This window comes from Phasianus colchicus, chromosome 35 (assembly GCF_987193195.1).
Source record: "Phasianus colchicus chromosome 35, bPhaCol1.hap1.1, whole genome shotgun sequence".
NCBI lineage: Eukaryota > Metazoa > Chordata > Aves > Galliformes > Phasianidae > Phasianus > Phasianus colchicus.
Window position 1 is genome coordinate 2,574,775 of NC_143470.1, and position 15,949 is coordinate 2,590,723.

A 15,949-nucleotide genomic window follows, 5' to 3' on the forward strand; every position below is an offset into this window, starting at 1 on the left:
CCCCCAACCCCCCCCCCCAGCCCCCCAATCACTCCCACTGAGCGATGGCCGCCATCATGGCCACCCCGGCCAGCAGCGCGGCCAGCTGCAGCAGGGACTGCATGGGGACGTCCTCTCGGAGCAGCTGGGGGAGGACGGCCACCGTCCCCACGTAGATGAAGCCCCCCGCCGTGAAGGGGAGGATCCAGCGCGTGGCTGCGGCCCCCACCCCTTCGGCCAGCAGGGAACAGCCCGCGCCCCCCACCGCCCCCAGGGCGGTCAGCAGCTGCAGGCGCATCGCCTGGCGGGGGGCAATGAGATGGGGGGTAATTGGGTGGGGGGGAATTGGGTGGGGGGTAATGAGGTGGGGGGGAATTGGGTGGGGGGTAATTAGGTGGGGGGTAATGAGATGGGGGGTAATTGGGTGGGGGGGAATTGGGTGGGGGGTAATGAGGTGGGGGGGAATTGGGTGGGGGGTAATGAGATGGGGGGTAATTGGGTGGGGGGGAATTGGGTGGGGGGGAATTGGGTGGGGGGGAATTAGGTGGGGGGTAATGAGGTGGGGGGTAATGAGATGGGGGGGAATTGGGTGGGGGGGAATTGGGTGGGGGGTAATTGGGTGGGGGGGAATTGGGTGGGGGGTAATGAGGTGGGGGGTAATTGGGTGGGGGGGAATTGGGTGGGGGGTAATGAGGTGGGGGGGAATTGGGTGGGGGGTAATTAGGGGGGGGGCAATGAGATGGGGGGTAATTGGGTGGGGGGTAATTAGGTGGGGGGTAATTAGATGGGCGGGGGGCAATGAGATGGGGGGTAATTGGGTGGGGGGTAATTAGGCGGGGGGTAATTAGATGGGGGGTAAGAAGATTGGGGGGTAATTAGATGGGTGGGGGGTAATTAGATAGGAGGGGTATAAGGGCAGTAATATGGGGGGTATAGGGGGCAGGGAGGTGGTATGGGGGGTAATTAGGTGGGGGGGTAAGAAGATGGGCAGGGGGTAATGAGATGGGGGGGTAATTAGGTGGGGGGTAATTATGTGGGGGGTAAGAAGATGGGGGGGTAATTAGGTGGGTGGGGGGTAATGAGATGGGAGGGGTATAAGGGCGGTGATATGGGGGGTATAGGGGGCAGTATGGGGGGATAGGGGGCAGGGAGGTGATATGGGGGGTAATTAGGTGGGGGGGTAAGAAGATGGGCAGGGGGTAATGAGATGGGGGGGTAATTAGGTGGGGGGTAATTAGGTGGGGGGGTAATTAGATGGGCGGGGGGCAATGAGATGGGGGGGTAATTGGGTGGGGGGTAATTAGGTGGGGGGTAATTAGATGGGCGGGGGGTAATGAGATGGGGGGATAATTGGGTGGGGGGTAAGAAGATGGGGGGGTAATTAGATGGGCGGGGGGCAATGAGATGGGGGGGTAATTGGGCGGGGGGTAATTAGCTGGGGGGTAATTAGGTGGGGGGTAATTAGGCGGGGGGTAATTAGGCGGGGGGTAAGAAGATTGGGGGGTAATTAGATGGGTGGGGGGTAATTAGATAGGAGGGATATAAGGGCAGTAATATGGGGGGTATAGGGGGCAGGGAGGTGGTATGGGGGGGTAATTAGGTGGGGGGGTAATTAGATGGGCGGGGGGTAATTAGATGGGAGAGGTATAAGGGGGATGATATGAGGGGGTAATTAGATGGGGGTAATTAGATGGAGGTTAATGAGATGGGAGGGGTATAAGGTGGGTGATATGGGGGGTATAGGGGGCAGGGAAGTAATATGACGGGTAATTGGATGGGGGGGTAATGAGATGGGGGGGTAATTAGATGGGCGGGGGGTAATGAGATGGGGGGGTAAGAAGATGGGGGGGTAATTAGATGGGTGGGGGGCAATTAGATGGGAGGGGTATAAGGGGGGTGATATGGGGGTATAGGGGGCCGGATGGGGGGGATAGGGGGCATAGAGGGGCAATATGGCGGATCTTTGACCCCAACCCCACCCCGTGACCCTTCACCTTTAACCCTGATCCCAACGGTGACCCTTGACCCCAACCACGCGACCCTTCACCCTGACCCCAAAGATGACCCTTGACCCCAACCCAACCACATGATGCTTCACCTTTAACCCTGACCCCAAAGATGACCTTTGACCCCAACCCAACCACGTGACACTTTAACTTTAACCCCAACCCCAAGGATGACCCTTGACCCCAACCACATGACCCTTCACCTTTAACCCTGACCCCAACAATGACCCTTGACCCCAACTCAATCATGTGACCCGTCACCTTTAACCCCGACCCCAACAACGACCCTTGACCCCAACCATGCGACCCTTCACCCTTCACCCTGACCCCAAGATGACCCTTGACCCCAACCCAACCACATGACCCTTCTCCTTGACCCCAAAGATGAACCTTGACCCCAACCACGTGAACCTTGACCTTTAACCCTGACCCCAACCCAACCACGTGACCCTTCACCTTTAACCCTGACCCAAAGATGACCCTTGACCCCAACCACATTACCCTTCACCTTTAACCCCAACGCAACCACGTGACCCTTCACCTTTAACCCTGACCCAAAGACGACCCTTGACCCCAACCACATGACCCTTCACCTTTAACCCCGACCCCAACCCAACCACATGATCTTGACCTTTAACCCCGACCCCAACCCAACCATGTGATCTTGATCTTTAACCTGACCCCAACCCAACCATGTGACCCTTGACCTTTAACCCCGACCCCAACCCAACCACATGACCCTTCACCTTTAACCTGACCCCAACCCAACCACGTGAACCTTGACCTTTAACCCGACCCCAACCCAACCACGTGACCCTCGACCCCAACCCAACCCCAAAACACAACCCATAACCCAACCCCACGACCTTTCACCTTTACCCCCCGCCCCGTGACCTTTGACCCCAGGGGGCGGGCTCTCACCTGCTTCTTGCTACAGCCCGACTGCACCAAGATGGCGAGGTCGCCGACCTCGTGCGGGACCTCGTGGAGGAGCACCGTCAACGCCGTCACCGTCCCGACGGCCGGGCCGGCCACGAAGGACGCCCCGATGGCCAAACCGTCCGTCACGTTGTGAGCCACGTCGGCTGCCAGGTTCAGGTAGCCAGAAACCTGCATGGCTGCGGGGTGGAGGGGACAACGGGGTCCACAGTGGTGGCCAAAATGGCGGCCCCAGTGGTGACCATGACGGTGGCCCGATAGTGACCCCAGTGGTGGTCCCAGTAGTGGTCCCGAAGGTGGCCCGATAGTGACCCCAGTGGTGGCCCCAATGGTGGTCCCGATGGTGGCCCGATAGTGACCCCAGTGGTGGCCCCAATGGTGGTCCTGATGGTGGCCCGATAGTGACCCCAGTGGTGGCCCCAATGGTGGTCCTGATGGTGGCCCCAATGGTGTTCCCAACCATGTCCCAATGTCCCCAGCGGTGTCACCAATGGTGTCCCCAGCGCTGTCCCCACGTCCCCAATGCTGTCCCCATGTCCCCAGTGCTGTCCCCAGTGGTGTCCCCACGTCCCCAGTGGCGTCCCCATGTCCCCAGTGCTGTCCCCAGTGGTGTCCCCATGTCCCAGTGCTGTCCCCATGTCCCCAGTGCTGTCCCCAGTGGTGTCCCCACGTCCCCAGTGCTGTCCCCATGTCCCCAATGCTGTCCCCAATTCTGTCCCCACATCCCCAGTGCTGTCCCCAGTGCTGTCCCCATGTCCCCAGTGCTGTCCCCATGTCCCCAGTGCTGTCCCCAGTGGTGTCCCCACATCCCCAATGGTGTCCCCACGTCCCCAGTGGTGTCCCCACATCCCCAGTGCTGTCCCCAATGCTGTCCCCAGTGCTGTCCCCAGTGCTGTCCCCAGCGCTGTCCCCACGCCCCTCACCATTCCCTTCGCTGCGCTCCCTCCGTCCCCCGCTGCCGCCTTTCCGCTCTTCCTCCTCCTCCTCCTCCTCCTCCCCATCGCTCTCCTTCTCCTTCGGCCCTGCCGACAGATGTGGGTCAGCCCCTCCCCCCCCCCACCCCCCACCCCCCAATTTGGGGCCATTTGTGGCCCCCTCTCACCGTGGCCACCCTTCCCCCACCCCCCAGCCCCCAATTTGGGGCCATTTGTGGCCCCCAACTCACCGTGGCCGCCCTTCCCCCACCCCCCACCCCCCAATTTGGGGCCATTTGTGGCCCCCTCTCACCGTAGCCACCCTTCCCCCAACCCCCCACCCCCCCACCCCCCAATTTGGGGCTGTTTGTGGCCCCCAACTCACCGTGGCCACCCTTCCCCCCACCCCCACCCCCCAATTTGGGGCCATTTGTGGCTCCCAACTCATCGTGGCCGCCCTGCCCCCAACCCCCAATTTGGGGCCATTTGTGGCCCCCATCTCACCGTAGCCACCCTTCCCCCACCCCCCAGCCCCCAATTTGGGGCCGTTTGTGGCCCCCTCTCACCGTGGCCACCCTTCCCCCACCCCCCACCCCCCAATTTGGGGCCATTTGTGGCTCCCAACTCATCGTGGCCGCCCTGCCCCCAACCCCCAATTTGGGGCCATTTGTGGCCCCCAACTCACCGTAGCCACCCTTCCCCCACCCCCACCCCCCAATTTGGGGCCGTTTGTGGCCCCCATCTCACCGTAGCCACCCTTCCCCCACCCCCCACCCCCCAGTTTGGGGCCGTTTGTGGCCCCCTCTCACCGTAGCCACCCTTCCCCCAACCCCCACCCCCCAGGTTGGGGCCATTTGTGGCCCCCAACTCACCATAGCCGCTCTTCCCCCCACCCCCACCCCCCAATTTGGGGCCATTTGTGGCCCCCTCTCACCGTAGCCACCCTTCCCCCACCCCCCACCCCCCAGTTTGGGGCCATTTGTGGCCCCCAACTCACCGTGGCCGCCCTTCCCCCACCCCACCCCCCAGTTTGGGGCCGTTTGTGGCCCCCTCTCACCGTGGCCACCCTTCCCCCACCCCCACCCCCCAGTTTGGGGCCGTTTGTGGCCCCCTCTCACCGTGGCCACCCTTCCCCCACCCCCACCCCCCAGTTTGGGGCCGTTTGTGGCCCCCTCTCACCGTGGCCACCCTTCCCCCACCCCCACCCCCCAGTTTGGGGCCGTTTGTGGCCCCCTCTCACCGTGGCCACCCTTCCCCCACCCCCACCCCCCAGTTTGGGGCCGTTTGTGGCCCCCTCTCACCGTGGCCACCCTTCCCCCACCCCCACCCCCCAGTTTGGGGCCGTTTGTGGCCCCCTCTCACCGTGGCCACCCTTCCCCCACCCCCACCCCCCAGTTTGGGGCCGTTTGTGGCCCCCTCTCACCGTGGCCACCCTTCCCCCACCCCCACCCCCCAGTTTGGGGCCGTTTGTGGCCCCCTCTCACCGTGGCCGCCCTTCCCCCACCCCCACCCCCCAGTTTGGGGCCGTTTGTGGCCCCCTCTCACCGTGGCCACCCTTCCCCCACCCCCACCCCCCAGTTTGGGGCCGTTTGTGGCCCCCTCTCACCGTGGCTGTGCCCGTGGCCGTGGCCGTGGCCGCCCTTCAGATGCCTGACTCCCTTCTCCACCACCAGGAAGGCCACGATGCCGGCCAGCACCCACGTCCCCACGGCCAGCATCCTGCCGTGCTCCGCGCCTGGGGACACCCACAGGGACTGTCCGTCCATCTGTCCGTCTGTCCGTCCGTTGGTCCATCCACCCGTCCGTCGGTCCATCCACCTGTCCATCCATCCCTCCATCCCTCCACCCATCTGTCCACCCATCCATCCATCTCTCCACCCATCTGTCCATCCATCTGACCATCCATCCATCTGTCCTTCCACCCATTCACCCATCTGTCCATCCACCCACCCATCTGTCCATCCACCCACCCATCTGTCCATCCACCCGTCCATCGGTCCATCCACCCATCCATCCATCCAACCGTCCATCCACCCATCCATCTGTCCATCCAACCATCCGTCCATTCGCCCGTCTGTCCTTCCACCCGTTCACCCATCTGTCCATCCATCTGTCCATTCATCCACCTGTCCATCCACCCACCCATCCAACTGTCCGTCCATCTGTCCATCCAACCACCCATCCACCCATCCACCCCTCCACCCATCCGTCCGTCCGCCCGTCTGTCCTTCCACCCATTCACCCATCCGTCCATCTGTCCACCCATCCGTCCACCTGTCCATCCACCCGTCCATCCACCCCTCCATCTGCCCACCCACCATCCGTCCATCCGCCCGTCTGTCCTTCCACCCGTTCACCCATCTGTCCACCCATTCATCCACCCATCTGTGCATCCATCTGTCCACCCACCCATCCGTCCTTCCACCCACCCGTCCATCTGTCCATCCAGCCTCCCCACCCACCCACCCACCCATGTCCATCCAACCATCCATCCACCCAGCCATCCGTCCGTCCATCCGCCCACCCACCCAACCCCCTGTCCGTCCGTCCGTCCGTCCCACCTTGGTGTGAGTGCCCGTGGCCGTGCGTCCAATCGCTGCCCCCCAATTCGTGGCCGCCGTCCTCGTGGTGAGTGTGGGGAACTGCAGGGGGGGAGGAGGGGGGGGAACCACCATGTGTCCGTGTGTCCCCCAAAGTGAGCCCCAAAATATGGGGTGGGGGGACACTGAGGGCCACATTGACCCCAAAAGTGCCCCAGTGACCCCAAAATATGGGATGCGGGAACATTGAGTGCCCCACTGACCCTAAAAGTGCCCCAGTGACCCCCAAAATGCACCCACTGAACCCAAAAATGCACCAGTGACCCCCAAAATGCACCCATTGACCCTAAAAGTGCCCCAGTGACCCCCAAAATGCACCCACTGAACCCAAAAGTGCCCCAGTGACCCCAAAATTTGGCCATGCAGCCATGGGGGAGTGAGTCTCTATAGGGCTCAATGGAGCTACCATAGAGGCAGGAAAGAAGGGATAGAGTGGCCATGGGGGACTGATCCTCCATAGGGAGCAATGGAGCAACCATAGAGGTGGGGAAGGGGGCATAGAGTGGCCATGAGAGAGGGGCTCTCCATGGGGATCAATGGAGCTACCATAGAGATGGGGAAAGAGAGATAGAAAGGCCATGGAGAAGAGCATCTCCATAGGGATCAATGGGGCTACCATAGAGATGAGGAATGCAGGATAGAGTGGACAAGCAGGAGCAACTCTCCACGGGGATCAATGGAGCTACCATAGAGATGGGGACGGAGGTATAGAGCGCCCCACGCGGTCCTCCAAAGCACCCCGATGGCCCCCAAAAGTGCCAGAACGACCCCCAAAGTGCCCCACTGCCCCCCAAATTTGGGGATTTTGGGGCTGGGGGGGGTCAGCACTCACCCAAGGCGTGGGGGATGAGGTGGAGGAATGCATCCCCCAGGAGACCCCCAGCAGCAAAGCTGCCACAGTGAACCCCAAAATTCGGCCATGCAGTCATGGGGGAGTGAATCTCCATAGGGAGCAATGGAGCAACCATAGAGGTGGGAAAGGGGGCATAGAGTGGCCATCGGGGACTGATTCTCCATAGGGCTCAATGGAGCTACCATAGAAATGGGGAAGTGGGGATAGAGTGGTCAAGGAGGAGCGACTCTCCATGGGGATCAATGGAGCTACCATAGAGGTGGGGAAGGGGGCATAGAGTGGACAAGGAGCAGTGACTCTCCACAGGGATCAATGAAGCTACCATAGAGGTGGGGAAGGAGGTATAGAGCGCCCCACACGGTCCTCCAAAGCGCCCCGATGGCCCCCAAAAGTGCCAGAACGACCCCCAAAGTGCCCCACTGCCCCCCAAATTTGGGGGTTTTGGGGCTGGGGGGGGTCAGCACTCACCCAAGGCGTGGGGGATGAGGTGGAGGAATGCATCCCCCAGGAGACCCCCAGCAGCAAAACTGAGCAGCAGCCGGAGCAGCCCGCGGTGCTGGGGGGAGTTGGACTCCAGGGGCACCAGGAAGAGCAGGAGGTACGGAGCAGCGCTGATCAGCAGCGTGGCTGTCATCGTCTGGGGGGGGACGGTAATTGGGGGGGGTTAATTGGGGGGGGGGGGTGTTAATTGGGGGGGTCAATGGGGTGAGATTGGGGGGAGGTGTTAATTGGGGGGATGGTAATTGGGGGGGGTTAATTGGGGAGGGGGTGTTAATTGGGGGGGTCAATGGGGTGAGATTGGGGGGAGGTGTTAATTGGGGGGGATGGTAATTGGGGGGGGGTTAATTGGGGGGGGGATATTGGGGAGGTGTTAATTGGGGGGGGGATATTGGGGTGAGATTGGGGGGAGGTGTTAATTGGGGGGGATGTTAATTGGGGAGGGGATATTGGGGGGAGGGTGTTAATTGGGGGGGCCAATGGGGTGAGATTGGGGGGAAGTGGTGTGGGGGGGTCTTAATTGGGGGGGTGTTAATTGGGGGGGGGGGAGATTGGGGGATGTTAATTGGGGAGGGGGGTGTTAATTGGGGGGGCCAATGGGGTGAGATTGGGGGGAGGTGTTAATTGGGGGAAGATTGATGGGGTGGGATATCAATTGGGGGGAGGGAGATCGATGGGGAGGGATCGATGGGGCGGGCTGTTAATTGGGGGAGGTGGGATATTGATGGGGGGCATTAATGGGGGGGGGGTGGCACAGTTGGGGGGAAGGGGACGCTCACCTGAAGCCATAGGGTCAGCGTATCCGGGCGGCTGTGAGGTGGAGGGGGGGGAATCTGGGGGTCTCCATGGCCAAGGCCCCCATGGAAGTGGCTGTGGCCGTGGTGGGGGTCCCCATGGCTGTGGTGGGGGTCCCCATGGCTGTGGTGGGGGTCCCCGTGGCCAATGTCCCCATGGGAGTGGCCGTGGTGGGGGTCCCCGTGATGGTGGCCGTGGTGGGGGTCCTCATGGGGGTCCCCGTGGCCAATGTCCCCATGGTGGTGGCCATGGTGGGGGTCCTCATGGTGGTGGCCGTGGCCGTGGTAGGGGTCCCCGTGGCCAATGTCCCCATGGGAGTGGCTGTGGCCGTGGTGAGGGTCCCCATGGTGGTGGCCTTGGCCAGTGTCCCCGTGGTGATGGTGGTGGCCATGATGGGGTTCCCCATCATGGTGGTGGTGGCCATGATGGGGGTCCCCACGGTGGTGGTGGCCATGATAGGGGTCCCCATGGTGGTGGTGGTGGCCATGATGGGGGTCCCCATGGGGGTCCCCATGGTAGTGGTGGTGGCTACGGCCACTAAACATGGCCGTCAGCGTTTGGCCGTGGCCGCCATCCTCGTGGTGGTGGTGATGGTGGTGCTGGAGGTCCTCGTGGGAAGGGTCGTGGTGGTGCTGGTCCCCGTGAGAGGCGGAGGGCAGGAGGCAGAGGGCCAACGCGGCGGCCATGACGGTAGCCATGCCGGTGGCCACGTGTTCCCCCGGGTGGAGGAGGGCCGTCGCCATGAAGCTGTGGGGAGAAAGGTGGGGGAGATGCGGTCATGGGGGAAGAGATCCTCCATAGGGATCAGTGGAGTATCATAGAGACGAGGAAGAGGGGGTAGAGCGGCCACGGGGGAGTGACTCTCCATAGGGATCAATGCAGCTACCATAGAGATGGGGACAGGGAGTAGAGCGGTCACGGGAGAGCGACCCTCCATTGGGATCAGTGGAGGTACCATAGAGATGAGGAAGAGGAGATAGAGCAGCCATGGGGAAATGACCCCCCCCCCCAGGGATCAATAAAGGTATCACAGAGATGGGGAAGAGGGAGTAGAGTGACCAGAGGAGAGAACCTCCATAGGGATCAATGGAGGTACCATAGAGATGGGAAAGCAGGGATAGAGCGGCCATGGGGGAGTGACTCCCCATGGGAATCAATAGAGGTACCATAGAGATGGGAAAGGAGGGATAGAGTGGCCATGGGGAAGTGAACCTCCGAAAGGATCAATGGAGCTACCATAGAGATGGAGAAGGAAGAATAGAGTGCCCTGCAGGCAGCCTGTAGGGAAGAATGGAAACCACCATAGAGACGGGAAAGGGACGATAGAGCGCTCCATGCACAGCCCATAGAGCTCAATGCAGCTACCATAGAGATGGGGAAGAGGAGATAGAGTGGCCATGGGAGAGTGACCCTCCATAGGGCTCAATAGAGGTACCATAGAGACGGGGAGGGAGGAATAGAGCGGCCACCGGGGGGCGGTTCTCCATAGAAATCAATGGAGCTACCATAGAGACGGAAGAGAGAGGATAGAGCGCCCCACGCTCATCCTATAGGGGAGAACGGGAATCACCATAGAAACGGGGAAGGGGAGATAGAGCGCCCCACATGCGACACATAGAGTTCAACGGAGCCACCACAGAGACGGCGGAGAAGGGATAGAGTGCCCCACGCGCAGCCCATAGCGGAGAACTGGAACAACCATAGAGACGAGGGAGGGGAGATAGAGTGACCCACACACGGCTCATAGAGCTCAATGGAGCCACCATAGAGACGGCGGAGAGGGGATAGAGTGCCCCACGCGCAACGCATAGGGGAGAACGGGAGCAACCATAGAGACAGGAGAGAAGGGACAGAGCGCCCCCCGCCGCCTCACGCCCGTCTGGCCGCCCCTCTCGCTGCCCCGCGGAGGACTCACCGTGCGGCTCCAACCCCGACGTGGCACCGAGGCCACGCCTTTTCCGTTCTCTCGCGAGAGTTGCCCCTGACCACAGCGGAACCGGAAAAAGGTTGAAGGTTCCGTCGCCATCTTGGCGCCGGGCACTTCCGGTCCCCTTTTTTGGGGCGGGAGGGGTGGGGGGAGCGGGCGGTTATTTCCGGTGTATGTGGGGCGGGGGGGTTGGGGGGGGCGGCGCGGAGCAGTGTGGGGCGGCGGAGGCGGTGGGGCCCGAGGGCGGGGGGGGCCGAGGCCGGGAGCCCCCCCGGGGAGACGGGGATGGGAGACAGCGACCGCGGTCAGTGACGGGCGGCGGGGGGGGGGGAGACGGGGGGGGTCCTACGGGGGGGCTGTGGGGCCTATGGGGGCCTATGGGGGCCTAATGAGCCTTATGGGGTCCTGGGGGGGGGATATGGGGGCCTATGGGGGCCTATGGAGTGAGGGGGGGGGATATGGGGTCCTGTGGGGATGGGGGGGGGCATATGGGGTCCTATGGGGTCTTATGGGGGCCTGGGGGGAATGGATATGGGATCCAATGGGGTCCTGGGGGGGGGGGCTATGGGGTTCTATGGGGATGGGGGGGGCATATGGGGTCCTATGGGGTCTTATGGGGGCCTGGGGGGGGTGGAGGGGGGAATATGGGGTCCTATGGGGATGGGGGGAGGAATATGGGGTTGTATGGTGTTGTATGGGGATGGGGGGGGCATAGGGGGTCCTATGGGGTCTTATGGGGGCCTGGGGGGGGGGGGGGGGAATATGGGGCCGTATGGGGATGGGGGGGGCATATGGGGTCCTATGGGGTCTTATGAGGGCGGGAGGGGGGGCGAGGGGGGGAATATGGGGTCCTATGGGGATGGGGGGGGACATATGGGGTCCTGTGGGGTCCTATGGGGATGGGGGGGGACATATAGGGTTGTATGGTGTTGTATGGGGATGGGGGGGGAATATGGGGTTCTATGGGGATGGGGGGGGAAATATGGGGTCCTATGGGGTCTTATGGGGGGATGGGGGGGGGCGAGGGGGGAAATATGGGGTCCTATGGGGTCCTATGGGGGCGTGTGGGGGAGTGGATGTGGGATCCAATGGGGTCCTGGGGGGGGCGTATGGAGTCCTATGGGGCCATATGGGGATGTGGGGGCTATGGGGTCCTATGGGGTTCTATGGGGATGGGGGGGGGAATATGGGGTTTTATGGTGTTGTATGGGGATGGGGGGGGGGATATGGGGTCCTATGGGGTATTATGGGGTCCTATGTGGATGGGGGGGGCAATATGGGGTTGTATGGTGTCGTATGGGGATGGGGGGGGGATATGGGGTTCTATGGGGATGGGGGGGGCAATATGGGGTCCTATGGGGATGGGGGGGGCAATATGGGGTTGTATGGTGTCGTATGGGGATGGGGGGGGGGGGGAATATAGGGTCCTGTGTGGATGAAGGGGGATATATGGGGTCCTGTGGGGTCCTATGGGGTCTTATGGGGGTCTGGGGGGGACGAGGTGGGGAATATGGGGTCCTATGGGAATGGGGGGGGAATATGGGGTTGTATGGTGTCGTACGGGGATGGGGGGGTGCATATGGGGTCCTATGGGGTCCTATGAGGATGGGGGGGATGAGGGGGAGAATATGGGGTCCTATGGGGTCCTATGGGGGTCTGGGGAGGGGGCCCTATGGAGTCCTATGGGGTCCTATGGGGATGGGGGCGGGAATATGGGGTCCTTTGGGGTTCTATGGGGTGAGGGGAGGATATGGGGTCAGATGGGGTCCTATGGGGATGGGGGGGGGAATATGGGGTTGTATGGTCGTATGGGGATGGGGGGAGGATATGGGGTCCTATGGGGTCCTGGGGTGATATGGGGTCTTTTAGGGTCCTATGGGGGTGTGGGGGAGAGTGGATATGGGATCCAATGGGGTCCTGGGGGGGGCCTATAGGGTCCTATGGGGATGGGGGGAGGGAATATGGGGTCCTTTGGTGTTCTATGGGGTGAGGGGGGGGATATGGGGTCGTATGGGGTCTTCTGGGGGCCTATGGTGTCGTATGGGGGCCTATGGGGTGGGAGGGGAGGATATGGGGTCCTATGGGGTCTTATGGGAAGCTATGGGGCTCTATGGGGTCCTATTTGGGGGCATATGTGGGTCTGTGGGGTTTTATGGGGTTCTGGGTTGGGGACTGTGGGGTCCTATGGGGGGATATGGGGTCATATGGGGTCATAGGGGGATTGGGGTGGGGATATGGGATCCTATGGGGTCCTCTGGTCTCCTATGGGTCAGGGGAGGCTTTAAGGTCCTATGGGTTCGTATGGGGATGGGGGAGATACGGGGTCCTATGGGATTCTATGGGGGGAATATGGGGTCCTATGGGATCTTATGGGGTCCTGGGGGGGCAATATGGGGATCTTATGGTGTTCTGGGTTGGGGAATATGGAGTTGTATGGGATCCTATGGGATCCTGGGGGGGAATATGGGGTTGTATGGGATCCTGGGGGGTCCTGGGGGGGGAATATGGGGTTGTATGGGATCTTATGGGGTCCTGGGGGGGAATATGGGGTTGTATGGGATCTTATGGGGTCCTGGGGGGGGAATATGGGGTTGTATGGGATCTTATGGATTCCTATGGGGTGAGGGGGGGGGGGAATATGGGGTCCTATGGGGTCCTATGGAGAGTTCTGGGGGGTGCTGTGGGGTCCCAGCTCCCCCCACACCTAATTAACTCCCAGCCCCAATTAACCCCACTCCTAATTAACCTGTCCCCCTCCTATCTCCCCCCCCCCCAGAGACCCACAGCCCGGATGGTTCCTCCCAAAGGCCCCCCCCCCCCCCAATTAACCCCCCAGCTCCCACCAACCAGCCCCCCCAGCCCCAATTAGTGTTAATTAGCTCCTAATTAACCCCTAATGAAGTCCTAATTAACCCCCCCCATCTCATTCCAGAGACCCGCAGCCCGGACAGTTGCACTCAGTACCTCCCCCTCCCCCCCCAACCCCTCAATTAACCCCCACTCCCAATTAAGCCCCCTAATTAACTCTCAATCAGCCCCCCCTAAACAGCTCCCCAGCCCAATTAACCCCTAATAAACCCTAATTAATTCCTAATTAATTTAATTCCAGGGACCTGCAGCCCGGACAGCTCCTCTCACAGCTCCCCCCAAATAACTCCCCACCCCTAATTAACCCCCCCAATTAACACCCCCCCCCCCGAGCCAGCCATCCCAGTCTCCCAGCCCCCCAACCAGCACTAATTAACCCCCAATTAAGCCCTAATTAATGTAATTGCAGAGACCCGCAGCTCGGACAGCTCCTCTCTCAGCCCCCCTCTCAAGACCCCTAATTAACCACCTACACCTAATTAACCTCCCTCAACCAGCCTCCCCAGCCCCCCAACCACCCCCCAGCCCCAATTAACCCCCATTAACCCCCAATTAACCCCAATTAACCCCCAATTAACCCCTAATTAATGTAATTGCAGAGACCCGCAGCCCAGACAGCTCCTCTCTCAGTGCCTCCCCTCCCCCCCAATTATCCCCCCAGCCCCCCAATTAACCCCCCATCCCCCTAATTAACCCCCACAGCACCCCCCCAACCACCCCCCATCCCCAATGAGCCCCAATTAACCCCCAATTAACCCCTAATTAATGTAATTACAGAGACGCGCAGCCCGGAGAGCTCCTCTCTCAGCGCCTCCCCTCCCCCCTAATTAGTCCCCCAACCCCCCAATTAACCCCCCATCCCCCTAATTAACCCCTCCAGCCCCTCCCCAGCCCCCAGTTAACCCCAATTAACCCCCAATTACCCTCTAATTAATGTAATTACAGAGACCCGCAGCCCGGACAGCTCCTCTCTCAGCGCCTCCCCTCCCCCCCCCGCCCCCCCCATGGCCGCCCCCCCCCCAGCGCCCCCCCCCGGTTCCCCATTTGCCGTCATCACGTCCTCGGGGGGGGGAGGGGCGGCCCCAGCGCCCTACGCCCGCAGCCCGCAGGTAATTAGGCGCCCGTTAATTAGCGCTAATTGCCTGTCATTAGCCCTAATACGTCTCTCTTTTCCTCGCTTTCCCTCCCTGCTGCTCCATTTTTCCCATTTCTGCCTGGGTCTCTCTTTATTCCTTTCGTCATTACTTCTTAATTATGCTTAATTGTCATTAATTTTCCACGTTTTTTATTAATTATCCCTTAATTTTCTTTGTTTTTCATCAATTTTTCCGATTTTCTCCGTTTTTAATTAATTACCTCTCAATTTTCTCCATTTCTCATCAATTTTTCCTATTCCTGTTGAGTTTTTCCTTATTATTCTGCATATCAGTCCTTAATTATGCTCATTTCTCCTTCATTTTCCCTACTTTTTATTAATTATTCCTTGATTATTCTTAATTACTTTTTTTTTCTTTGATTTATGCATTTTTTACTAATTACTCCTCAATTTTTGCTATTTTCCATTGGTTTTTCCCATTTCTTCTTGGCTTTTCCTTATTATTGCCCATATCAGCCCTTAATTATTCCTAGTTGTCCTTAGTTTTCCTTATTTGTTATTAATTATCTCTTAATTTTCTTAATTTTTTCGTTACTTTTTCCTATTTCTTCTTAATTTTCCCCATTTCTTATTAATTATCCCTTAGTTATCTCTATTTCTCATTAATTTTTCCTGTTTTTCTTAACTTTATTCATTTTTTCTTTCCTTTTTCCTTTCCTCCCTTTTCCTCCCTTTTCCTCCTTTTTCCTCCCCTTTCCCTCCCTTTTCCCTCCCTTTTTCCTCCCTTTTCCTCCCTTTCCCTCCCTTTTCCCTCCCTTTTTCCTCCCTTTTCCTCCCTTTTCCTCCCTTTTCCTCCTTTTCCTCCCTTTTCCTCCTTTTCCTCCTTTTCCTCCCTTTTCCTCCTTTTCCTCCCTTTTCCTCCCTTTTCCTCCCTTTTCCTCCCCTTTTCCTCCCCTTTTCCCTCCCTTTTCCTCCCTTTTCCTCCCTTTTCCTCCCTTTTTCCTCCCTTTTCCCTCCCTTTCCCTCCCTTTCCTTCCTTTTCCCTCCCTTTTCCTCCCTTTTTCCTCCCTTTTCCTCCCCTTTTCCCTCCCTTTTCCTCCCTTTTCCTCCCTTTTTCCTCCCTTTTTCCTCCCTTTTTCCTCCCTTTTCCTCCCTTTTCCCCCTTTTTCCCCCCTTTTCCCCCCTTTTCCTCCCTTTTCCTCCCTTTTCCTCCCTTTTTCCTCCCTTTTTCCTCCCTTTCCCTCCCTTTCTCTCCTTTTCCCTCCCTTTTCCTCCCTTTTTCCTCCCTTTTCCTCCCCTTTTCCCTCCCTTTTCCTCCCTTTTTCTCCCTTTTCCTCCCTTTTTCCTCCCTTTTTCCTCCCTTTTTCCTCCCTTTTCCTCCCTTTTCCTCCTTTTCCTCCCTTTTCCCCCTTTTTCCCCCTTTTTCCCCCTTTTCCCCCTTTTCCCCCCTTTCCCTCCCTTTTCCTCCTTTTCC

The 15,949-nt window shown here is 59.7% G+C and overlaps 2 protein-coding genes across 3 annotated transcripts in view; one reads left to right on the forward strand and one right to left on the reverse strand.

Annotated features, from left to right (window-relative positions):
* On the reverse strand, positions 1 to 10,809 carry SLC39A7 (solute carrier family 39 member 7). Its single transcript, XM_090129128.1, has 8 exons — positions 10,500 to 10,809; positions 8,569 to 9,331; positions 7,760 to 7,928; positions 6,400 to 6,480; positions 5,445 to 5,573; positions 3,848 to 3,946; positions 2,907 to 3,103; positions 1 to 280 (listed from the first exon to the last, which is right to left on the reverse strand). The coding sequence occupies exons 2-8, from the start codon at positions 9,325 to 9,327 to the stop codon at positions 29 to 31; spliced, it is 1,686 nt and encodes a 561-aa protein (XP_089985254.1). The 5' UTR covers positions 9,328 to 9,331; positions 10,500 to 10,809; the 3' UTR covers positions 1 to 28.
* Positions 10,709 to 15,949, forward strand: part of RXRB (retinoid X receptor beta) — a 24,684-nt gene continuing 19,443 nt past the window's right edge. The window contains exons 1-2 of one of the 2 annotated variants that reach the window (XM_090129160.1): positions 10,709 to 10,815; positions 14,325 to 14,488. In XM_090129160.1, coding sequence (XP_089985286.1) covers positions 10,797 to 10,815; positions 14,325 to 14,488 — 183 coding nt within the window. In that variant the 5' untranslated portion in view covers positions 10,709 to 10,796. The remainder of the gene's footprint in view (positions 10,816 to 14,324; positions 14,489 to 15,949) is intronic. The other variant, XM_090129159.1, reaches the window with a different exon arrangement.

Coding starts and splice junctions, on each gene's coding strand:
- SLC39A7 (XM_090129128.1), bottom strand. CDS start 9,327: ATGGCGACGGCCCTCCTCCACCCGGGGGAACACGTGGCCACCGGCATG. Junction 3,947..5,444: donor CGGCCACGGGCACAGCCACG/GTGAGAGGGGGC, acceptor ATCTGTCGGCAG/GGCCGAAGGAGAAGGAGAGC. Junction 281..2,906: donor CGGGCTGTAGCAAGAAGCAG/GTGAGAGCCCGC, acceptor GCCCCCCGCCAG/GCGATGCGCCTGCAGCTGCT.